Source organism: Amblyraja radiata, chromosome 2, assembly GCF_010909765.2.
Source record: "Amblyraja radiata isolate CabotCenter1 chromosome 2, sAmbRad1.1.pri, whole genome shotgun sequence".
NCBI classification, from domain to species: Eukaryota; Metazoa; Chordata; class Chondrichthyes; order Rajiformes; family Rajidae; genus Amblyraja; species Amblyraja radiata.
This window is the reverse complement of record NC_045957.1, coordinates 145,618,870-145,644,629: the sequence shown is the minus strand read 5'-3', so window position 1 is coordinate 145,644,629 and position 25,760 is coordinate 145,618,870. Positions and strand designations below refer to the sequence as shown.

Below are 25,760 nucleotides of genomic sequence, written 5' to 3'. Positions count from 1 at the left end.
AGTTCTTACCTGCAGGTCCAGGTTAAAATTGTTGCTACGGGTGAACGTCGTTCCACCCCGTCTGCTGACGTTATTGACTTGTCAAAAGTCAACGGCCCCATTTGAATAGATTCCCGCCCGGCCGTGGTGTTCTGGCCGGCGCGGGACCAAAAGTCGGCACTGCTCTTCCCATTATGGGAGATTAACGTGCCTTTGGCTGCTGCTGCCGGCTGCCTGCGACTCCGCTGTCTGCCCCAGCCAGCTTCACTAGCAGTACTTGTGGACACTCCTTTGTCCAGCTTCCCTTCCTGTACAGACCCAGCGCGGGGAAACATTAGTTTTGCTCCCTCTCCCGCCCGGTCCGGTGCGGGAGCGAGTCGGGAGGTAAAGTCGGGCACAGCTGTTGCCATTACGGGAGTTTAGCGTGCCTTTGGTTGCTGCTGCCGGCTGCCCGCGACTCCGCGGTTCTCACCCGCCAGCTTTCCCGCAGCCTTCATGGATCCGGTCCATGTTTCCACCTAAAAGGTGAGTGGAAGGAACGCAGAGTCTGCTGTTCCTGGTTTTCAAATTTTGCCGCTAGGGGAACGTCGTTCCCCCTGCTGTGACTTGTTGCAATGCGTGTAGCGATATATGACACGCATGTGTCCTGGCGTTCTTCACGTGACTCCGAAGTAAAATTATAAAAGGACTGGACAAGCTAGATGCAGGAAAAATGTTCCCAATGTTGGGCGAGTCCAGAACCAGTCTTAGAATAAAGGGGAGGTCATTTAAGACTGAGGTGAGAAAAACCTTTTTCACCCAGAGAGTTGTGAATTTGTGGAATTCCCTGCCACAGAGGGCAGTGGAGGCCAAGTCACTGGATGGATTTAAGAGAGAGTTAGATACTCTAGGGGCTAGTGGAATCAAGGGATATGGGGAGAAGGCAGGCACGGGTTATTGATAGGGGACGATCAGCCATGATCACAATGAATGGCTCGAAGGGCCGAATGGCCTCCTCCTGCACCTTGTTTCTATGTAAAGCAATACAGAACCATAGGAATGATTTTACTGCTGTGCGGGTTCAGATGTACAGTATTTTCATCTTCACCTGTAGAAAACTGCCAGCATTTGAATTCATAAAATTATCTCATGCTAATTTAACCTGTGTATGTTCACAGGATTATCTAAACAAAAACCATGGTCATCAGAAAATAGAAACATGTGTAGCGGCACCATACGTGGTGAATAAAGGTGAGACGTCAGGCCGGTTCAAAGAGTCATTTATTCAGTGGTGACACGTTAGGTTGGTGCTCTAACTGTATTACAATGTTGCTGTAGCTGAGCGAGGTTGTTCTCTCGGGCTCAGCTACCTGTCGACTCCTCTAGGTCTCGCGGTGAGAGACCTTAAGTACCAGGACACTCCCTCTAGCCCATGACGTCACGTGCCCGCCCTCGTATCTCCTAAGGGAGAGTGTCCTGTGAAACACGGCCCCCAGCAACGATGAGGGGGAAAAACTAAATAAAATAAACTGTCTCATTCATGTCAGTAATGTATTCCTGATAATTCAAAAGGTCTGGCATGCAAGTTCGATATGGTCATAGAAATAAACGGAGAATGGCAATTTTGGTCCTGGACCTGCAAATATGAACGTCAATGATGCCTAGGACAGGTTCATGGTCTCAAAGAGGGATGGTGGCTATAAACCCCATCGTGATTTAGTGTTACGTTTTTGTCAAGTGATATGTGAGGTTGGTTGGAAGCAAGTGTCATGTCAGTGATTAGGTGATCGATTGAGAGGGGGGGAGGGGGGGGGGGTGGAGGGATGCAGTGGGAGCAGTCAGGGTTAGATCCATTGGGGATCATGGGAGGCTGGCATGTTGGAAATCAGGCTTCCTCAAGAGTATCATTTAGGACTGACTACATGTCACTGGATCTGGGTCCTCGGTTGACTAGAGGTTCAAGTGGAAAGTGATGGTTGGTCCAATGCTGAGTCATGGCCATCTCAGCAGATTGGAGAGGGTGGAGGCGATGGTACTGTTAGTTGTGGGGGGAAATCCACTGTGGATTCAGGTGAGGAAGAGATTGGTGGGTCATGCTGCTAATGCTGGGCTGACTAAAGACCTGGTAGGGAAATAAGAAGGATGACGGCTCGGTCCAGTGGGTCAGGGGTTTGGGATTGTTCACTAGTGGGGATAATCCCTTAGGAAAATAATTGGTTTAGCCTTGGTAGAGTCTCTGCCCGGCAGGTCACTGGGAAGACATGGTTATCCCTAGAGTGTCCAACAATGATCATCTGGCCCAAAGGCTAGTTGAACCAATTGGTCTCTCAATGCTTGCAAAGAAGCTGTCCGTGGACACTGGAATACTAACCAAGGAGGCTAATTAACTCCAAAATTGGTTTGGGATAGGAGGCAGAGACTAGAGATGGAAGACTGTTTTTTTGACTGGAAATCCATGACTACTGGTGTGCTGCAGTGATCCACGCTGGGACCCTTATTGTTTGTGATATATATTAATATCAGACACGTTCTGGGCACTCACATCTCAGAGGACCTCACATGGTCCACCAACACCGCTGCGCTGGTCAAGAAGGCACAGCAACAACTGTTCTTCCTGAGAACATTAAAAAGGACTGGTCTGCCCCAACAGCTGTTGACAACCTTCTACCGCTGCACGACAGAGAACATACTAACGTATGGCATCTCTGTGTGGTATCTCAGCTGCACGGAGGCGGAGAGGAGAGCTCTTCAGTGCGTCGTCCACAGAGCGCAGATGATTATTGGGACACAGCTACCAGCCTTGGAGGGCATCTACCACACACGGTGCCTCAGGAAGGCCGTCAGCATCCATAAAGATTCCTCACACCCTTGTAGTGGACTGTTCAAACTACTTCCCTCCGGCAGACGTTACAAGGCCTTCTACGCCCGCACCTCCAGGCTCAGGAACAGCTTCATTTCTAGAGCTATAGCGGCTCTGAACCGGCCCTGCTGAGTGCCCCCCACCTCCATGAACTGTCTCCCTCGGATGGTCACGTTGCACAGACACATCTGCACTTTAGTCTGTTTTGACTGTTTTACTGTTTTAATGTTCTTTTTATAAACCATGTTCTCGGGGTATCTAAATCTAAATCCAAATTTTATTAGTTATTTAAGTTATGACACCGGTTGGAAGCTGCAGACCAAATCTCGTTGCGCTTATGTGCAATGACAATAAAATATATTATTATTATTATTATTATTATTATTATTATTATTATTGTTCTCCCCGTGTCCATGTGGGTTTTCTCCAGCTGCTATGGTTTCCTCCCACACTCCAAAGACGTACAGGTTTTGTAAGTTAATTGGTTTAGGTAGAAATTGTAAGTTGTCCCTAGTGTGTGTATGATAGTGCCAGTGTACGGGGATCGCTGGTCGACGCAGACGTGGTGAGCCGAAGGGACTGTTTCTGCGCTGTATCTCAAAACAAAACTAAACTAAAGGAATGTAGGAGGTATGCTTAACATGCTTGCGGATGACTTTAAAGTTGGTGGTGTTATGGATAGCGAGTATGGTTATATGAGGTTACAGCAGGGTGTAGATCAGTTGGAAAAGTTGAGTAGACCATTGGCAGATGGAATTTAATCCTGACAAGTGTGAGGTGATGTATTTTGGGAAATCAAATAGAGGTAAGACGTATTTAGTAACAGGTGGATTGCTAAGGAATGTTAAATAAGGGGACCTTGGAGTTAAGTCTATTTCTCCTTGGAAGTGGGAACAGAGATAGATAGAGTTGTGAAGAAGGCACATGGCATGCTTGGCTTAACATGTTGGGATTCAGAATATAAAAGTTGGGATGTTATTTTTCAACTTTACAGAACACTGGTGGACTGCATTTGGAATATTGTGTGCAAGTCTGGTCACCACACTATAGAAATGAAATGCTGGTATTGGAGAGAGTGCAGAGAAGATTTATCACAATGTTGAACGCATTTAGTTATGGGGAGAGATTACATAGGATTGATTTGTTTCCCTTGGAATAAAGGAGGCCGTGGGATGACCTGATAGTGGTATATAAAATTGTAAGAGGCAGTAGGTAGGTAGAAACAATCTATTTCCCATGGTAGAGAGGTATCAAAAACAAGAGGACATTGCCTTTAGAGTGGGAGGAAGGGGATTTGATAAGAACATTTTTCACACAGAGAGTGGTTGATATGTGTAAGAAGGCACTGCAGATGCTGGTTTAAACCGAAGATAGACACAAAAGCTGGAGTAACTCAGCGGGACAGGAGCATTTCTGGAAAGAAGGAATGGGTGATGTTTCGGGTCGAGGCCCTTCTTCAGAGTGGTTGAGAGTGGTTGATGTATGATTTCTCTACACACTTCGATTTTTGCACAATCAGGTGCCTGAACAGTTGCAGCAAGTAGGAATTTCAATGTTCTGATTCAGATCCTGTGCACACAACAAATAAATATTCTTGAATTAAATGGAATTAACCACCCGAGCATGTCATGGAATCAGATAAAATGACTGCATTTTAGAGACATTTTGACAGCACTTAAAAATCACAAGGCATAGAAAGGTATGGATTTAATGAGAGAAATGGGATTCATAAAGATGCGGAGAATGATTGGTATGGATGAGGTGAGCTGAAGGGCCAGTTTTTGTGTTCTACAACTATGAATCAATGGTACTATGATTTTATGCATGCTCGAAGAAGAAATTATTTCGGCACAATTGTATTTGGTGGAATGCGTGGACTTACACAAAATCATTCTGAAATGGTGGTTATTGTGTTTTTCTCTTTGGTAAATATTTAATGCTGATATAAACAGTGCTATTTATTCATTTTGCAAACTGAATCCCTGCTAAATAATCTGAGCCATGGTGTGAATACAGAATGAACATCGCTGTACTATCCTCACAATGTGTTGCAGACAAAACCACAAGGGGCTGCTATTTCCCTGATCTCAAAAAGGCTTACACAGCCACGCAAGACCGAGTGAGTACAGTTGTGCCAGAAGTGCGGTATTTTAGAGAACTCTGTTACCAAAGATAAACACAAAGTGCTGGAGTAACTCAGCAGGACAGGTCAAGTAACTCAAGTGTAATTTCTCCCAGTGTTGGCACATGGACTTTATTGACGTTATTCTCATTTTGTTACTACTAATACTGTGTATGTGATGCATCCCTTTGCATTTCCCCTTCATTCCCATGCTGTGATGTCTCTCTGATTTGTTGCTAGTCTCTCTGTCATGTTATTTCTATATTATTTCCCTGCTTATTGCATATATTCATTTTTCTCATTCTATTCCTGTATTCTGTTAAATAGCCTAAATGTCCAAATAATATTCACAAATAATTCACAATAAAACATGATTTTTAAATCTCATTTACATTAATTTATAGGCCAAATGGAAGGAATTTAGTGTTTAATTGCTGTAAATAAATGCCCATTTAAATCAGCTTTCCAGTGGGTCCCTGTGGAACGCGCTGGTTTAGAACGTTCACATTGCGGTAGATTTGTGCCTCAAATGCCGAGAAAAATACTGCGCGATATAATGGGCCCAAATTGAGCTACTCGCAATATTAAACTTTGTATAAAGGGATCTTTAGAAGCCCTTTTTAATGTAAAAATATACAACCTAACTTCTGCTATCTGCTTTATGAGACCCAGCGGTTGGTGACGGTCGCGGGTTTAGAGATTGATTTTTAAACTACTATAACTATTATTCAAGGCCTTTAAACCTAATAATAGCTTTTGCGACGGGGTCTTCCAGCGATTTTTCGTTAATAATTAACTAGGCTGAACATTTTCGATTGGACTATCTTAATTCTGCCCTTTCCCAATATTATGACATATTTCTCAAACACACAGACCACATTTATTGCAGCTCCAGGTGTTTTCTGATTCACTCTTTCTTAATATTGCAGAATAATCTCTCATGAAACTGCTACATCTGCCCCTTTCTCATTTATGGGACAGATATTCTTGGATGTTTTTGGCTTCTCTGACCTGCTGTTCCACCAGCACTTTGTGTCTTATGCTGAAGTCCCACAAGTGGAATGTTCCCAATGTTGGGCGAGTCCAGAACCAGGGGCCACAGTCTTAGAATAAAGGGGAGGTCATTTAAGACTGAGGTGAGAAAAAACTTTTTCACCCAGAGAGTTGTGAATTTATGGAATTCCCTGCCACAGAGGGCAGTGGAGGCCAAGTCACTGGATGGATTTAAGAGAGAGTTAGATAGAGCTCTAGGGGTTAGTGGAGTCAAGGGATATGGGGAGAAGGCAGGCACGGGTTATTGATAGGGGACGATCAGCCATGATCACAATGAATGGCGGTGCTGGCTCGAAGGGCCAAATGGCCTCCTCCTGCACCTATTTTCTAGGTTTCTAAGTGTTTCTGGAGTTATGTGGAGGGATTTCTAACAGGTCAGAAGTATTTAAGTCATTGATGTTAGGAAAGCTGAATGACTTGCACCTCCTTTGTAGGCCTACAGGGTGCAGGTACTTGACTTCATCTTATTCAGAAAGTTATGAGTGGTCTTAACTTATCATAAAATTCTCTTCTTCACTAATGGAAAATTAAATAATTGCCCTATTGTGAATAACCTGTTCAAAGGCAACTGCGTACTCTATCCTGTTACCTGTATGCAGAATATCTCTCAATCCCATTGAATAAACTGACAGGCTCAAACTTCTAATATAACTCACTATCAATTACTCATGAAATGCCATATAAATAAATGCATAACTTACTTGGGTTATTTTCCTCTAAAGCTTTACATTTTTCTCCTTTTTGTTGTAGATCTTTATCTCCATACATCTATCTCTCTCAATATATTTCAGGGTGGTTCAATTTTTCTCATGAGTTGCTATGGAGCCTTCCTCTGTATTATATCCTTTCTCATTCTTGTGTCGCTTCTTTGTCCATCACTTTCATATTGTGACCATAGGATCTCTGTGTATTTAAATACAGAAGAAATTGCAGATGCCCTGGCTGAGATTTATAACTCATCATTAAATATAGGTGAGTCGCTGGAAGACTGGAGGGTGACTAATGACTCTTTTTAAGAAGGACTACAAGGAAAAGTTTGGGAACATAGAAACATAGAAAAATAGGTGCAGGTGTAGGCCATTCGGCCCTTAGAGCCAGCACCGCCATTCGATATAATCATGGCTGATCATCTAAAATCAGTATCCCATTCCTGCTTTTTCCCCATATCCCTTGATTCCTTTAGCCCTAAGCGCTAAATCTAACTCCCTCTTGAAAACATCCAGTGAATTGGCCTCCACTGCCTTCTGTGGCAGAGAATTCCACAGATTCACAATTCTCTGGGTGAAAATGTTTTTCTCATCTCAGTCCTAAATGGCCTGCCCCTTATTCTTGGACCAGCGACCAGACTATAGACCAGTGAGTCTAACATCTGTGGTAGGCAAGTTACTGGAGTGGGATAAGATATATGTAGGAAGGAACTGCAGAGGCCGGGTTACATCAAAGATAGACACAAAATACTGGAGTAACTCAGATTCACCTCATAGCTGTGTATCTCTGGAATGAGTTCATTCTATCCAGAGATGCTGCATGGCCCGCTGAGTTACTCCAGCATTTTTTGACTATGGGATAAGATATGCATTTGGATTGACAGGGCTTGGGTAGCAATAGTCAGCATGGTTTTGTACATGGGGGATCGTGTCTGACAAAGCAGAGTTTTTTTTAAGAAGTAACCAAAAAAGTTTGATGAGGGCAAAGACATAGACATTGTCATTTTGGACGTCAGCGAGGCATTTGATAAGGATAGGCTGCTCTGGAAGGTTAGATCACAGAGGATCCAGGGTGAGCAGCTGACTGGATAAAGAATTGGCTTCATCATGGAAGAAAGCAGAGGGTGTTGGTGGAAGGCTTTTATTGGACTGGAGGCCTGTGACTAGTGCTCATGGATCAGTTTATATAACTCATCCAGGGCACCTGCAATTTCTTCTCCAGCTTCCCCACAGTGCCCTCAAATATATCTGATCAAGTCTTTTTGGTTATTAAGTGATCTTGGCCTATATTATTACACATCAATTACCCTCCATTGTAATTTCCCAACATCATTCCATGCCTTTTGCAGTTTATTGGCCCTTTCTCGCCCTATCTTCATCTTAGCTACTTTGAGATTATTCCATGTAGTTTTCTATCTGTCCATTTCACGCAATACTCCAAATGCGGCCTAACCAAAGCCCAACAGAGAATATATATTTATTGCTACTGTATAGTCTCTCTTTATATTGTTCCATTCTCATATTGTGTGCCATTATTGCTATGTGATCTCTGTGTATTTTCAATCTCTCTTTCTGTCTCTCTGACATTGTTACTCTAGTACCCTTCCCGATATGCATTGTTCCATTTCTCACTCACATTGGTACTCTGTGATCTTGTACTGCTGTGTATTACTCTCTATTTCTCTTGTTGTGTGATGTCTTTGTGCACTGTTCTACTTCATCATTTCTGTATCTACAGTGCCTTCCATAATGTTTGGGACAAAGACCCATCATTTATTTATTTGCCTATGTACTCCACAATTAGAGATGTAATAGAAAAAAAATCACATGTGGTTTGTATTAAAGGGTATTTTTATACCTCAGCATGTTCATCATGTAGAAATTACAGCTGTGTTTATACACAGTCCCCCCCCATTTCAGGGTACCACAATGTTTGGGACACATGGCTTCACAAGTGTGTTTAATTGCCTCCTTATTGCAGGTATAAGAGAGCTCTCAGCACCTAGTCTTTCCTCCAGTCTTTCCTTCACCTTTGGAAACTTTTATTGCTGTTTATCAACATGAGGACCAAAGTTGTGCCAATGAAAGTCAAAGAAGCCATTATGAAACTGAGAAACAAGAATAAAACTGTTAGAGACATCAGCCAAACCCTAGGCTTACCAAAATCAACTGTTTGGAACATCATTAAGAAGGATGAGAGCACTGGTGAGCTTACTAATCGCAAAGGGACTGGCAGGCCAAGGAAGACCTCCACAGCTGATGACAGAAGAATTCTCTCTGTAATAAAGAAAAATTCCCAAACATGTGTCCGCCAACAGATCAGAACACTCTTCAGGAGTCAGGTGTGGATTTGTCAATGACTACTGTCTGCAGAAGACTTCATGAACAGAAATACAGAGGCTACACTGGAAGATGCAAACCACTGGTTAGCCAAAAAAATAGGATGGCCAGATTATAGTTTTCCAAGAAGTACTTAAAAGAACGACCACTGTTCTGGAAAAAGGTCTTGTTGACTGATGAGCAAAGACATTAACTTATATCAGAGTGATGGCAAGAGCAAAGTATGGAGGAGAGGAGGAACTGCCCAAGATCAAAAGCATACCACGTCATCTGTGAAACACGGTGGTGGGGGTGTTACGGCTCGGGCATGTATGGCTGCTGAAGGTACTGGCTCACTTATCTTCATTGATGATACAACTGCTGATGGTAGTAGTGGGTGGAGCACAAAGGCAAATTCCTTGTATGTGAATACTTGGCCAATAAACTTATTCATTCATTCATAATGAATTCTGAAGTGTACAGACACATCCTATCTGCTCAAGTTCAAACAAATGCTTCAAAACTCATTGGCCGGCAGTTCATTCTACAGCAAGATAATGATCCCAAACATACTGCTGAAGCAACAAAGGAGTTTTTCAAAGCTAAAAAATGGTCAATTCTTGAGTGGCCAAGTCGATCTGAACCCAACTGAGCATGCCTTTAATATGCTGAAGAGAAAACTGAAGGGGACTAGCCCCCAAAACAAGCATAAGCTAAAGATGGCTGCAATACAGGCCTGGCAGAGCATCACCAGAGAAGACACCCAGCAACTGGTGAAGTCCATGAATCACAGACGTCAAGCAGTCATTGCATGCGAAGTATCTGCAACAAAATACTAAAAACGACTACTTTCATTTATATGATATTACTGTGTCCCAAACATTATGGTGCCCTGAACTGGGGGGGAGGGGGAATAATACATAGGAAATAATCCCATGTATTATTACTGCTGTAATGTCTACATGGTGAACCCAAATGTATAGTCTAAAGAAGGGGTTTGGCCCGAAACGTTGCCTATTTCCTTCGCTGAGTTTCTCCAGCATTTTTATCTACCTTCCAAATGTATAAAAATGGCCTTTATTAAATTCTGACAATGTGCACATTAACCACATGTGATTTTTTTTTTCTATTACCAATCTCAAATTGTGCAGTTTAGAGGCAAATAAATAAATGATGGGTCTTTGTCCCAAACATTATGGAGGGCACTGTATTTCCATCTTTCCATGTTTCACCATGACTAGGTGCACCCACAGTTTTCCAGCTATATCTCTCTGGTTCTCACTGTGATCTATTTAAATTTCTATATTGTTCCATCCCCCTCTGATTGCAACCATTTTTCGCTCTCTTCCTTTCTCATTGTTTTATTGTATGATCTGTGTATATTGTTCCATCTCTCTCACTGTTACTGTCTACTTCTCTACAATATTTATCCCCATCTTACTATGACCTTCCTATATTATTCAACTGCTTTATCCACCTCTCATTGCAATCGTGTAGTCTCTCTCTGTACACTGACCTATCTACTGTGACCTCCTGGTGTATTGTTCCATCTTCACGTCTCCCCCCAACACTGCATACCTTTCTTTCCACTGTTCCATCATTATTACACTGATCTATCTCCCTGTGTATTGTTCCCTCCCCTTGTTATATCCGATCACGTTGTGTATTCCGTCTACCTCGCTCTCCTTGTAACTATCTGATTTTCCTGTACATGTTGCCAATTGTTACTCTGATATCGTTTCGTTTCTTCCATTTCTCCCTCCCTTGTTTTGTACCTTGTGGTCCTCCCTTCCATTGTTCCGCTGTCTGTCATTTTTTATCAGTGTATTGTTCTGTCTGTCCGCTGTGATCTTTGTATTCTTGCCTCTCTCTCTCTCTCTCTTTCTTTACGCTGTCCTCGCAGTAGTTCTGTTTCTTACCCATTCTATTTTGTTGATGTGTGCTTTCTCCGTGTTCTTCCATCACCCCCCCCCCCCTCTCTCTCTCTCCCTCTCTGTGCATCGTTCTCTCTCCTCTCCCTCATTGTAACTCGGTGTATTGTCCTTTCTCTTTGTTCTCGTTGTAGCAGGTGTAAGGTCGCTCTGTACGTTGTGGATTCTCTCTCAATTTTCAATTTTAAAAACTTGATTGGCATGATAAAATACATCGTTATATTGCCAAAGTATAAAACATGACATACATATTTAAAATGCATAAGTATAAATACAAGTATACAGTGCATGGATAGATATGTCCCTGTACATAAACTCGCAATAGACCTATAGCCCTTTATAGATTGCTACACGTTCTTGTAGCTGTAAGCAGTACAACACAATAGCAAGTTTAGCAATTCAATATTAATTGCTTAGCGTTAGTTAATGTCAATTAGTGTGTGCGTACATATGTGCATGTTGGTCATTCACCGTCACTCAGGTTATGGCATGCTCTCTGTCTCTGTCTCTCTCTGTGTGTCTGTCTGTCTCGCATTGTTCCAGTGCCTCTGTGTACATCTCCATCTCTCGCCGTCTTCATTGTTACTGTGTGATCTCTTCCTGCTGTTTTTGTGACGTGTCCTGACGTGAGAAGGGGGCAGGCAGCCAGCCAGTCATTGAGTTTGAGTCTCGCTGTCTGTTGTGAATGTCTCCGGGTGTCAGGCTGCTCGCTCGACCTCTTGACTTCTAACGATGCGTTTGCGCGTCTGCCCGCTCAGGGCTGAACACGGAGTTCCCCAGGCGTGAGGACAAGGAAGGAGGAAGGGAATGGGACAGCTCAACAGAAAGCAACAGCTCACTCTTGTTTTGATGCCATGCTCCTGGTTTAGCACCGCGATGGCGGAGAGCGCTGCCCGGCAGCAGCAACAGCAGCGGCAGCAGCCCCGAGCAACAGCGGCAGGAGGAGGTGGACTAGGAGCCGGACCAGCTCAGCACTCACCCCGGCTACACAGCCGCCGAGCGGCAGGTACTTTCTGAAGCCTGCCCACCCTCCAGGAGACCGGTGGGAGGGAGAGGACAGGAGTAGTGGAGGTGATTCGGTGTTGCTTTGTTGAGATCTTACTACCCCTCTCACCGACTCACACAAACAAACAAACACACAGTCTGTGATCTTACAAAAACGTCTCCTGCCAAATGTGTATCAACTGAGGAGCCCCGTCGACACTCAACTCACTCACTCCGCGGCGAGGAGGGGTTACTCCCGGGAGAACAATTTGGGAACATTTTTGGGGCAAAGGGAGCCAGACGTGGAAAGTGAATCAGAAGTTTACTGACCCAGGATCGGTTGGGAAGGGCATTCGTTCGTTCATTCAGTCATGGGACCAAAACAGAGCAGCCCGACTACAAACGGGCGGACCCGAGCCTACTCGGGCTCCGATTTACCCTCGGCCACGGCCAGCAGCAACGGGAGTAACCGCTCGGTGGCCGGTTCCAGCGGCTCGGGGCCCGTCTCCGTGTCGGGTGCCGGGGTGAGCAGCGCCTTGGCCGGCGGCCGCTACCACTACGTGAGCCCGGCGGCTGCTGCTGGAGGTGGAGGAGGCAGCAGTAGAGGGGCGGCGGCGGCAGCGGCGGTGGTGGTGACTGGGGGCAGCAGCCGCAACCAGTCCCTCAACATTCCCAACAGCGGCGGCACCTACAGTTCCCAGGAGGAATCGGAGAGCAGCACCCCGGAGGAGAGCACGGGGGAGCGGCCGGGAGGCCACGGAGGACCCCGGCTACTGATCGGATCCCTCCCCGCTCACCTGTCGCCTCACCTGTTCGGAGGTAAGACCGCCCCCGAGGTTTGAAACATGCTGGCTGGCTGTAACTGCAGCGTGGCGCAGAGAAAGGGAGCAAACGTGGACAGAGTAGGGGTGTGTGGGGTGGAGGAGAGGAGAGAGAGAGAGAAACTACAAGCCTACCATATCTGAGGCTTTAGTGTTTAAGAAGGAACTGCAGATGCTGGAAAATCGAAGGTAGACAAAAGTGCTGGAGAAACTCAGCGGGTGCAGCAGCATCTATGGAGCGAAGGAAATAGGCAACGTTTCGGGCCGAAACCCTTCATCAGACATCTTCGGATATCTGAGGCTTGTTCAATAAGCAGGTCCGGTTAATGTCACGCAAGTGTAATCTACACAACGGCGAGTCTAATCCCCTCCATGAACTGCCTCTGTCTCTATCTCAAACCTCGCACAAACCCTGTTGTTTGTTTTGAAATGCACTTTCTAGTTCAGCGGCAGAGTAATCTTGAGTAGATTACAGTCCCGCTTTTCGACAACTCCGCCTGTTCATAGACACGTAGAAAATAGATGCCGGAGGAGGCCATTCGGCCCTTCGAGCCAGCACCTCCATTCCTTGTGATCTTGGCTGATCGTCCCCTATCAATAACCCGTGCCTGCCTTCTCCCCATATCCCTGACTCCACTAGCCCCTAGAGCTCTATCTAACTCTCTCTTAAATCCATCCAGTGTTCACTGGATATTGTTGGTAAGCAAGGGGCTATTCGGGCGTTAGGGCAACACTTTGACTTCATTAGGAATCTTTCATGGTTTTTGTTTCTACTTAAATGGGGTGGTGTAGGGGGGTGGGATCCTGGTATTTATTTGACCCGGAAGACGGTGACTGTTTTAAAATGCGACATCGCTCCCAAGCTCTTTCTCCCGCAGACATTTATCGTGTCTCGGTGAGCTTGTTTGCAAATACGTTTAAAAAAAAAAAATCTTCCTGTTGGATGCATGCGTTCGTGTTTCCAGAATGCACTGGAGGCAACAAACGAGAAACAACCAGTACTTCTGCACCTGCACATAGCTGATAGTCGCGATTAGATTACAAAGGGACGCCGCGGCCGTTTGTGCAATCAAACTTTTCCAAAAACATATTTAATGAACCCTGTGTGGGTAGGGAAGGATAGCAGATGCTGGTTTAACCCGAAGATAGACACAGAAATCTAGAGTAACTCAGCGGGACAGACAGCATCTCTGGAGAAAAGGAATAGGTGACGTTTCGGGTCGAGACCCTTCTTCAGACTGAGAGTCAGGGGAAACATAGGAAAATAGGTGCAGGAGTAGGTCATTCGGCCCTTCGAGCCTGCACCCCATTCAATATGATCATGGCTGATCATCCAACTCAGTATCCTGTACCTGCCTTCTCTCCATACCCCCTGATCCCTTTAGCCACAAGGGCCACATCTAACTCCCTCTTAAATATAGCCAATGAATTGGCCCCAACTACTTTCTGTGGCAGAGAATTCCACAGATTCACCACTCTCTGTGTGAAAAATATTTTTCTCATCTCGGTCCTAAAAGACTTCCCCTTATTCTGGACTTCCTTGTTCTGGACTTCCCCAACATCGGGAACAATCTTCCTGCATCTAGCCTATCCAACCCCTTAAGAATTTTGTAAGTTTCTAGAAGATTCCCCACTCAATCTTCTAAATTCTAGTGAGTACAGGCCAAGTCTATCCAGTCTTTCTTCATATGAAAGTCCTGCCATCCCAGGAATCAGTCTGGTGAACCTTCTCTGTACTCCTTCTATGGCAAGAATGTCTTTCCTCAGATTAGGAGACCAAAACTGTACGCAATACTGCAGGTGTGGTCTCACAAAGACCCTGTACAACTGCAGTAGAACTTCCCTGCTCCTATACTCAAATCCTTTTGCTATGAATGCTAACATACCATTCGCTTTCTTCACTGCCTGCTGCACCTGCATGCCTACTTTCAATGACTGGTGCACCATGACATTCAATATGATCATGGCTGATCGTCTAAAATCAGTACCCCGTTCCTGCTTTTTCTCCATATCCCTTGATTCCTTTAGCCCTAAGGGCTAAATCTAACTCTCTGTTGAAAACATCCAGTGAATTGGCCTCCACTTCCTTCTGTGGCAGAGAATTCCACAGTTTCACAACCCTCTGGGAGATGAAGTTTTTCCTCATCTCAGTCGTAAATGGCCTACCCTTATTCTTAAACTGTGACCCCTGGTTCTGGACTCCCCCCAACATCAGGAAATGTTTTCCTGCATCTAGCCTGTCCAATCCTTTAAGAAATTTATATGTTGTGATAAGATCTCCTCTCATCCTTCTAAATTCCAGTGAATACAAGCCCAGTCGACCCATTCTTTCATCATATGTCAGTCCCGCCATCCCGGGAATTAACCTGGTGAGCCTATGCTGCAGGTTACGTGAAGTAATGAGGCCACTGCGTTAACGTGGCCTGATGTGATGAGCGAACTCGCCCACAGTCAAACATCTGAGAATTGATTTGGAGCTGATTTTAATTGACAGATAATATTATTATCTTGCTCCATGGCTTCTGTCAATACCCTCTGATTTTACCAAGATGTTCAATATAATTAGTGAATCTCTCGTTGCTCTGGTCAATCTGACTTGAGAGGAATAGATCGGATCGATGCACAGAGTCTCTTGCCCAGAGTAGGGGAATCGAGGACCAGAGGACATAGGTTCAAGGTGAAGGGGAAGAGATTTAATAGGAATCTGAGGGATAACATTTTCACACAAAGGGTGGTGGGTGTATGGAACAAGCTGCCAGATGTGGTAGTTGAGGCTGGGACTGTCCCAAATATCAAGAAACAGTTAGACAGGTACATGGATAGGACAGGTTTGGAGGGATATGGACCAAGCACAGGCAGGTGGCTCTAGTGTAGCTGGGACATGTTGGCCAGTGTGGGCAAATTGGATTGAAGGGCCTGCTTCCACACTGTATCACTCTATGACTTTATATATTTGCAGCAGGGGGTAATCACACAAACCATTCTCTGTAAAGGTAAATCATCAGCTTCAGTTTGAATAACTGGCAGGTAGCATTTCCTGTGGTTAATTTATAATATGTAATTGGGTATAGAGGAAGAATGAGAAACAGTACTAGATTCCCCCCCCCCTCGCAGAATATATTGGCCCTGACTTCCCTCTCTCCCATTGACATTGAGTTTTGAGTTGCTCAATCAGAGTAGCCAGGAAGGTCTTGTCAGCAACTTGTTGGCCAAATGAAGAGTGGAAAGCCTTTCCTTGCAGACTTTCCTCCCTCCTGGTTTCTCTGTCAGGATGTACAGTATATGGTGCCCAGTCTGCTGAGAATAATAGGACGTAACTCTAGAAAGGAGATGAGGAGGAACTTTTTTAGCCAGAGGGCGGTGAATCTATGGATTTCATTGCCACACCTCGCTGTGGACAAGAGCGGAACTCGCTACCAAAACATGGAGGGGACGGGACACAATTTTTTGGCGGCCATGCGCGCACACACACACACACACACACACACACACACACACACACACACACACACACACACACACACACACGTGCGCGCACGGCTTTGGAGGCTCAATCCAGCGCTAAATGCAGCTCAACTCTGCCTGTCTCACTGGGTTAACTACAGCCCTGCCTGGACAGACGGGACACCAGCGCTGCTTCTCCTCGCTGGCCATATTTCCCGCAAGTCCAGGGAGGGTTGTAAGCTGACCTGGCGGGAGGGACAGGCAGAGTTAGCTGGGTTTAGCGCAGTTTCTCTGCGCTGGCCAGTTTGATTTCCGACCAAAGATCCTATAGCGGAGGATCTTTGCTGCCGACCACTCTGGCCGGGAGGGGACGGGACAGCGCCGGAGAGCCGGCCGGGATCGATCCTGGCTGCGGATGAGGCGCAGGTCTGTGTCACGTCTCCCTCCTCCAATCACTGCATTCTATCCTCAGTCCCACCCCCGCCCCCCCCCCCACTCCTCCCTCCTCCAATCACCGCGCTGAATCATCATGTCCTGCCCCCATTGCCTGCTGACCGACGTCTCTCTCCTCCAATCGGCGCCCTCGATCATCAGTCCCACCCCCACTGTCTCGCGGAAAGCGGAGATTTCACCAGGTTTTAAAATCGGGATGACAAAAACTTGGGGGGGATGTCCCCCACCTCTCAAAACATGGAGGGGACGTGTCCCCTCTGGCCCCCCCAGGTTTTCCGCCCCTGGCTGTGGAAGCCGTTTAGGTATTTTTAAAGCGGAGATTGGTAGCATCTTGATTAGTAACGGTGTCAAAGGTTATGGGGAGAAGGCTGGAGAATGGAGATGAGAGTGGAAAAATAGATCAGTCTTGATTGAATGGCGGTGTAGACTTGATGGGCTGAATGGCCTAATTCAGCTCCAGTCTGAATTTATGAACCACCCCTGTGTAACTGCCGATGAGCAATGCTCACACATTAAGAAGAAATGTAAACATCAATTCAGGTTTACACAATGAACAAAAGAAAGTGTTTAGCTTTTACTTTTTCACATAAAACAGCGCAAACACAGTGATTATCTTGCAAGTTCTATGTCTTTGCTTGGAATTTAATATTACAACATGCAGCTGTTTGTCCACGGACCCATCTGTTCATAAATTATGCCAAAGATTCCTTTTCACACAATGTTTGTTAATATGAAGGCCAACTGCTGAAAAATGTGGGAATGGGTGTAATCACCTATTGCATTTCCAAGAGGAAGGATTATCTGGGGAATTCCATATTTCAATCTCTTTCGTTTCCTTCAGCAGAGGGATGTTATGGGTTCATCCGAATAAGTATAATACTAACTCTATTTGCTGTTATTCTACGGGCAGGGGAATTCCACCGCCGTGTTCTAAAAGGAAGTAGTAGCTTTGAGTGATAAGGGAACTTAACTTGAGAAGATAAAACTGCTTTTGGAGGAGTTTAACAACCTCGTAGTTAAGAGAGTGTTTTGTGAAGCACCTTCTGATTAAAAAAAAAAGTTATAAGTTCAAGTTCAAGTGAGTTTATTGCCATGTGTCCCTGTATAGGACAATGAAATTCTTGCTTTGCTTAAGCACACAGAAAATAGTAGGCATTTACTACAAAACAGATAAATGTGTCCATATACCATGATATAAATATATACACACATGAATAAATAAACTGGTAAAGTGCAAATAACAGAAAGTGGTTATTAATAATCAGAGTTTTGTCCAAGCCAGGTTTAATAGCCTGATGGCTGTGGGGAAGTAGCTATTCCTGAACCTGGTTGTTGCAGTCTTCAGGCTCCTGTACCTTCTACCTGAAGGTAGCAGGGAGATGAGTGTGTGGCCAGGATGGTGTGGGTCTTTGATGATACTGCCAGCCTTTTTGAGGCAGCGACTGCGATACATCCCCTCGATGGAAGGAAGGTCAGAGCCGATGATGGACTGGGCAGTGTTTACTACTTTTTGTAGTCTTTTCCTCTCCAGGGCGCTCAAATTGCCGAACCAAGCCACGATGCAACCAGTCAGCATGCTCTCGACTGTGCACCTGTAGAAGTTAGAGAGAGTCTTCCTTGACAATCCGACTCTCCGTAATCTTCTCAGGCAGTAGAGGCGCTGATGAGCTTTTTTGATAATTGCGTTAGTGTTCTCGGACCAGGAAAGATCTTCAGAAATGTGCACACCCAGGAATTTGAAGTTCTTGACCCTTTCAACCATAAATAAATGGGGCTGTGGGTCCCCCTCCTACTCCTTCCAAAGTCCACAATCAGTTCCTTGGTTTTGCTGGTGTTGAGGGCCAGGTTATTGCGCTGGCACCATATGGACAGTTGCTCGATCTCTCTTCTGTATTCTGACTATAAAGTTAGTGTAGTTTTGGTTTATTATAGTGACTTGTACAGTCATGTAGTACATTGTGCTGTCCACTCAAATCATACTACACACGTGCGATCAAGCATGGTGAGAAAGACCAGTGTACAGGATATAGTGTTACAGCTACAGAGAAATGCAGATAAATATAAAGTGCAAGGGGTGCATAAAATAGCTTGGGAGTTTGCGACCATACCCTTATGCCCCTGTCCCACTTAGGAAACCTGCACGGAAACCTCTGGAGACTTTGCGCCCCACACAAGGTTTCCATGTGGTTCCCGGAGGTTTTTGTCAGTCTCCCTACCTGCAACCACCTGCAACCTCCGGGAACCGCACGGAAACCTTGGGTGGGGGGAGGGGGAAAAAGGAATGACTGGAGTGGGCAAGGTCTTTGATTATGTTGGCTGCTTTTCCAATGCAGCATGAAGTGTAGATGGAGTCAATGGTAGGAGGTGTGGTCTGTTTGATGCACTGGGCTTCATCCAAAACAATTGTGATTTCTTGCAGTTTTGGCCAGAGCTGTTTCCGAACCAAGCTGTGATGCAACCTGACACATGGTGCAGCATCTGTAAAAGTTTCAAATGTCATTGGAGGCTATTATAGTCTCCAGAGGAAGTCGAGGTGTTGGTGTGTCTTCTAGGCAGTTACTTCAGTGTGGTTAGTCCATGACATATCGTTGGTAATAGAACTTGTAGCTCTCAACTGTTTCCACTTCTGTGCCATTGATATTGATTAGGGCATGTACTCCATCACACCTCCTGGTCGATAACCTGCTCCTTCATCTTGTAGATATTGAGGGAGAAGTTGGTGTCCTGATACCATGTAACTACATTCACTATCTTCCTGTATGTACTTCATCTCATCATTGTTTGTGATTCAGCCCACCTCAGTGGTGTCATCGGCAAACTTGTAGATGCAGTTAGAGCTGAAACTGTCCACATAATTGTGAGCGTGTAGTGAGTACAGTAAGAGACTTGCAGGGCACGGGTGTTGGCACGTATTGTGGAGGATGTGTTGTCACCTATGATCACTGCCTGTGGTCTGTGGGTCAGAAGGTTGAGGATTCTGTGGCAGACGGGATGGAGAATTGGTGGTCTAGGAATTTGGAGGAGGGTTTTGATGAGAGCATGGTGTTGAAGCCAGAGCTGTGCTTGACAGAAGGCTGCGGAGGCCTTGTCAATGGATTTTTTTTAAGGCGGAGATTGATAGGTTCTTGATTAGTAAAGGGCCTGTCCCACCAGCATGCGATAGCGTGCATCTAGCGCGACCAAATGTGATCGCTTGAGGCGTACGGCCACACAGGGCCGGTCCCACTTTGAAGCGCGGAGGCGTATGGAGTTGTGCGGGGCTGGTCCCAACATCGCGTGGGGCTCCGAAAATCCTGCACCGAAAATTCCGCGCGCATTGAGGGCGTACGCAGCGTCTTGATGTCGTACGCAGCGTCTTGACGTCGTACGCAGCGCCTTTACTGCGTACGCCTAGCACGTGACATTGCGCGATGACGTCACCGCCCGGCGTGCCATTGCATGATGACGTAACCGCCCGACGCCATGCGACGTCCAAATTCAGTCGGCCCGCCTCCTGCCCAGCTGATTGGTGAGTATGATGTCGGGACCAGCCCCGCACAACTCCATACGCCTCCGCGGTTGGAATTGGGACCAGCCCCACGTGGCCGTACGCCTCAAGCCAACACGTTTGGTCGCGCTAGACGCATGCAATCGCATGCTGGTGGGACAGGCCCTTAAGGCTGTCAAGGATTATGGGGAGAAGGCAAGAGAATGGGGATGAGACGGATATAGATAGATCAGTCGTGATTGAATGGAACAATAGAGTTCTTATTGCTGCATCTTAACTGGCTCATTAACACAACACACAACAAATGAACGTACAATAACCAATAATATCATTAATAATTTGTCGTAGCAGGTAACAAGAGCATATTGGTGCCCAATCAAAGAATTATGAGTAAACAAGAATAAAGGCCATTGTAAATAGTTGCTGAGATAGGCTTGTGGTTTGGTTCAAGTGTGCAGTGTGCAGTGTGATTCAAGAGCCTAATGGTTGCAGTGACCGCTGTCTTGAATCTGCAGGTCGGGTCTCAGACCCCTGTCCCACCTTCCCAGTAGTAGCAGTGAGATGAGAATGTGATGGGGTGGGAGATCTTTGATACTATCTGCCACTGAAGGGTGGTGCAGAGGTCCATGCCCATGATAGACCAGGCAATGTCGACCACTTTCTGCAGCCTCCTTCGTACCTGTGAATGAAAGTTACTGAATGAGGCCGTGATGCGAGCTGTCAGTTTCTACTCCACCGCCTACTCGTCGAAGTTTGAAAGAATCATTGTCGGCGTACCCAATCTCTTCAATCTTCTACGGGAGTAGAGGTGTTGATGAAGTAGAGGTATTGAAAAGACTAGGCTTGTATTCACTGGAGTTTAGAAGGATGAGGGGGGTATCTTATAGAAACATATAAAATTATAAAAGGACTGGACAAGCTCGATGCAGGAAAAATGTTCCCAATGTTGGGCGAGTCCAGAACCAGGGGCCACAGTCTTCGAATAAAGGGGAGGTCATTTAAGACTGAGGTGAGAAAAAACATTTTCACCCAGAGAGTTGTGAATTTGTTGAATTCCCTGCCACAGAGGGCAGTGGAGGCCAAGTCACTGGATGGATTTAAGAGAGAGTTAGATAGAGCTCTAGGGGCTATCTAACTGAAGTCAAGGGATATGGGGAGAAGGCAGGCACGGGTTATTGATAGGGGACGATCAGCCATGATCACAATGAATGACGGTGCTGGCTCGAAGGGCAGAATGGCCACCTCTTGCACCTATTTTCTATGTTTCTATGATGAGCTTTCTTTATGATTGTATCAGTGTGCTGGGCCCAGATCAGATCATCAGCGATATACATGCCCAGGAACTTGAATCCGTTGACTCTCTCCACCGCCATCTCATCGATGAAGACGGGTTGATGGATCTTCAGCTTTCCCTTCCTTAACTCTAAGCATCTAGCTCGTCTAGGAGTGATGCATCGCTGTCACTTGAACTGCTACTTGGTTTCGCCTTGCAGGAAGTAGTGGTGTGCAAACTCTGCCACAGCTGCTGAACATCCATTTTCTTGGAAAGCGACACTTTGCTTTCCTGACGGCTTTATCGGGGACGTACCTGGACTTCTTATACATGACCCCTGAATCACCAGACTTGAATACTCAAGACTATTGAACACTCAATACTTGTCCCCAGTATATTGTAGACCTGATTCATCCAAGACTTCCAATTAGGTAACTTGTGGTGGGTAGAAGCCATTCTTCAAACTGGAGGTCACATTTCCTCCACGCCTAAAGTCGGCAACAACGATGGTGTATTCGCACGGGTCCTTGAACTTTGCCCATTCTACTATCGCCAAGCTGTCGCGAAGTTGCTCCTCTAACTCTCTTGACCAGCTCTGTACGCCCATCACTGCAGAAGCTGCGCCCTTCATTTGCTGCCTCTATGTAGGAAGTAAGGGCACGGCCACGTATGCGATTTCTCCAAAGTGGAAGTGAAGGGTGGAATGACAGGCATCTTCCATAACTCTTGATTTATGTACTGATTAAAAAAATCTATCTCGGCTTTAAACATTCAACGATTCAGTTCCTGCATCTTTCTTGATTAAGAAATTCCAAAGACTTGGTCTCCATTTATTGATTTTTTGAAAGGGTAAATTGGTTCGGCACGGAAGCCTGACTGAAGCTTGAGCCCAGGATTAGATGAATAGTTATGTTTTATAATCTACGGACCTATCTCCAAAGTTGTATTAGTGGTAATTTATTCTATTCTTTTTTATTGTTTATTTTTTTCTCCTTTCTTCCTATCTATAAAAAAAAATAAACAAATAGCAGTTGAATATGCAATTGATAAATGAGGACCCCAACTACTTTGATAGCTGGAATCCCATCTACTCACAATATGTAATTGATAAACAAAATGTGTTTTGATTATGATATGTATATGCTTCTAATAAAAATATTATTAAAAAACAAAAAAGAAATTCCAAAGAAATTCCAAAGACAACCTTTTTTTGGGAGAAGATAATCTTACTTCTCAGCCTTGCATGGGGTACCCAGTACTTATCCATTCAAACTGCCCAAAATTGTTTTGTGCTTCAATTAGTTTATCTTTCAATCTTCTAAACTCCCAGGTACAGACCCATCCCTCTATACCTGGGATTTTCCTAGTGAATCCTCTCTGCTGCCAATGTCACTTTATATCCAACATATTTTACCTTGACGAAACTGTCCAAATAGTTAACGGGACTCCTGATATGGTCCATTTAGTCGTTCCAATTACACCAGGACTATATTGAATACCTTTGTAATTTTGTCGGCCCCCCCTATACGTGGCGGCTCTTTGAATACTTGTGTATTGTGTGTAAAGCAAAGAAAACTTCACTGTACCAAGTACACTTCATTCAGCTAAATAATAAATTGTTTCTTCCTTTTGAAATTATTGCTTTGCGTTTGCTGCATCTTATTCCATTTGGCAACATATTGTTCACTCACGTAACCCGACAATACCTCTCTCCACACAGCTTGCCTTCCACCTCTACTTTTGCACCGACCTCAAATCTGGCGACTCTACATTCAGTTCCTTTGTCTGACACATTGACATGCATTGTAAACCGCAGCAGTCCCAGCACTGATCCCCACGACATTCCACAGGTTGCCAACCTGAAAACAATTCCCTTTATCCCTACTTCATCTTGCTAATTACGAATGTAGCTTTTTCATTTTCTGAGCACATCGACCAATATCCCTTGAAGTTGCGTGTTACCCATGTCCTTTATACTTGTGTTTAAGAAGGACCTGCAGATGCTGGAAATCGAAGGTACACAAAAATGCTGGAGAAACTCAGCGGGTGCAGCAGCATCTATGGAGCGAAGGAAGGGTTTCGGCCCGAAACGTTGCCTATTTCCTTTGCTCCATAGATGCTGCTGCACCCGCTGAGTTTCTCCAGCATTTGTGTGTACCTTTATACTTGTACACACTCAAGTACATGCATACAAGCACAAGGACTAGACAAGGGTGGCATGGTGGCGCAGGGGTCGGGTTGCTTCCTTCCAGCTCCAGAGACCCGGGTTCGATCCTGAATACGGGTGCTGTCTGTAAGGAGTTTGTATATTCTCCCCATAGACTGCATGGTTTTTCTCCGTGATCTCCGATTTCCACCCACACCCCAAAGATGTACAGGTTTGTAGGTTAATTGGCTTGGTATAATTGTAAATTGTCCCTAGTGTGTCTAGGACAGTGTAAGTGTGCGGGGATCACTGGGCAGCAAGGACTCGGTGGGCCAAAGGGCCTGCTGCTGTGATTTATCTCTGAACAAAACTAAAACAAAAGACTCTATTTCGGTGTCAGAGCAGCAGCGGGGAGATTTCAACAGGCGTCCATTGGATTGGCCGAGTGAGTCGGCAATAAATTGGTGAAATGATCAGTCATTAAAATGAAGGGAAGGTTTAGCTGAGTGGCCTATAGGGGGCGGCCATATTGGGAGAGTGGCTGCGTGAAGATTAAATGCTGTGTAGCGGGTGCATGTGAGGCTTTGGCTCAAGAGGCTTCTGCGTGGAGACTGGGCCGAGGCAGATAGAACATAGACACAAAAAGCTGAAGTCTGAAGAAGGGTATTGACCTGAAACGTCACCCGAATATTCCTTCTCTCCACAGATGCTGCCTGTCCCGCTGAGTTACTCCAGCTTTTAATGTCTATCTTTGGTTTAAACCAGCTTCTGCAGTTCCTTCCATCACATCACAGGTTGAAGTGTGGTCAATGCGGCTTTCAGTATATTTGGCCTTCATTAGTCAGAGAATTCAGTATAAAAGTTGGGATGTTACAGTTGTACAAGACATTGGTGAGTCCACATTTGTAGTTCAGTGTTGTGTTCAGTGTTGGTCGCGTTGCTATAGGAAGGATGTTTTGAAAATGGAAAGAGTGCAGAGATTAGGTTGGCACAGGGATAGAGTTGCTGCCATACAGCTTGCAGCGCTGGAGACCCGGGTTCGATCCCAACTAATGGGTGTTGCCTGTACAGAGTTTGTATGTCCTCCACCGACCGCATGGGCTTTCTCCGAGATCTTCAGTTTCCTCCCCAACTCCAAGACGTACAGGTTTGCATGTGAGTTGGCTTGGTGTATGTATAAATTGTCCCTAGTGTGTGTAGGATTAAGATGATTTCCAAATTTGTAATTGCCATGTGACACGATGACGTATTTCAATATAGTTGGTGACAAATCCTCAATAGAAGAATCTATTGTGGTTCTGCATATATTCTGTAAGGAATGTTTCATGGGCAAATAAAATGATAAGTAGCTCCTTGTATAGTAATACACACCCTGTGGCACAGGGGTGTGGGGTCAATCACAAGTTGTTACCAGCTTTCAGTCTTTTGGAAGCAGTGAACCCAGGCCCATGACATACAAAGGTTTTTGTATTAGTTTTTGTCACATTTTTATTCTTGCAGCCTGTTTTTATCTTTAAAAAAAAATGGTATGACATTTCAGCCGAGCAGGGCCATTATTTTTTGTCCATCCCCAGCTGCCCTCAGCAAAGTTTTGTAAACTGTCATAGATAATGGCACAGTTAAAGATTAGCGAGGAGTGGAAGGGAGAATATGGTGAGTATGACCTGGGGACAAAATTGATGAATTGGTTCAAAGAAAAGTAAGATAAGGACCAGGATATTTCTACCTGCATGCTGTTCATGAACGAGAGGGCTCAGGGTGAAAACCAACGGGCAGCTGTAAACTATTATTCAAGTGAGTCTTCCGAGTTTAGTTTAGTGCAATTTATTGTAACATGTTCTGAGGTACAGTGAAACATAGAAACATAGAAAATAGGTGCAGGAGGAGGCCATTCGGCCCTTCGAGCCATTCATTGTGATCATGGCTGATCGTCTCCTATCAATAACCCGTGCCTGCCTTCTCCCCATATCCCTTGACTCCACTAGCCCCCTAGAGCTCTATCTAACTCTCTCTTAAATCCATCCAGTGACTTGGCCTCCACTGCCCTCTGTGGCAGGGAATTCCATAAATTCACAACTCTCTGGGTGAAATATTTTTTTCTCACCTCAGTCTTAAATGACCTTCCCTTTATTCTAAGACTGTGGCCCCTGGTTCTGGACTCGCCCAACATTGTGAACTTTTTTCCTGCATCTAGCTTGTCCA

At 45.2% G+C, this 25,760-nt stretch overlaps 1 protein-coding gene across 2 annotated transcripts in view; it reads left to right on the top strand.

Annotated features, from left to right (window-relative positions):
• Nucleotides 1-11,501: 11,501 nt before the first annotated feature.
• znrf2 (zinc and ring finger 2) overlaps nucleotides 11,502-25,760 on the top strand; it is a 232,518-nt gene continuing 218,259 nt past the window's right edge. The window contains exon 1 of one of the 2 annotated variants that reach the window (XM_033016838.1): nucleotides 11,502-12,753. In XM_033016838.1, coding sequence (XP_032872729.1) covers nucleotides 12,306-12,753 — 448 coding nt within the window. In that variant the 5' untranslated portion in view covers nucleotides 11,502-12,305. The remainder of the gene's footprint in view (nucleotides 12,754-25,760) is intronic. The other variant, XM_033016833.1, reaches the window with a different exon arrangement.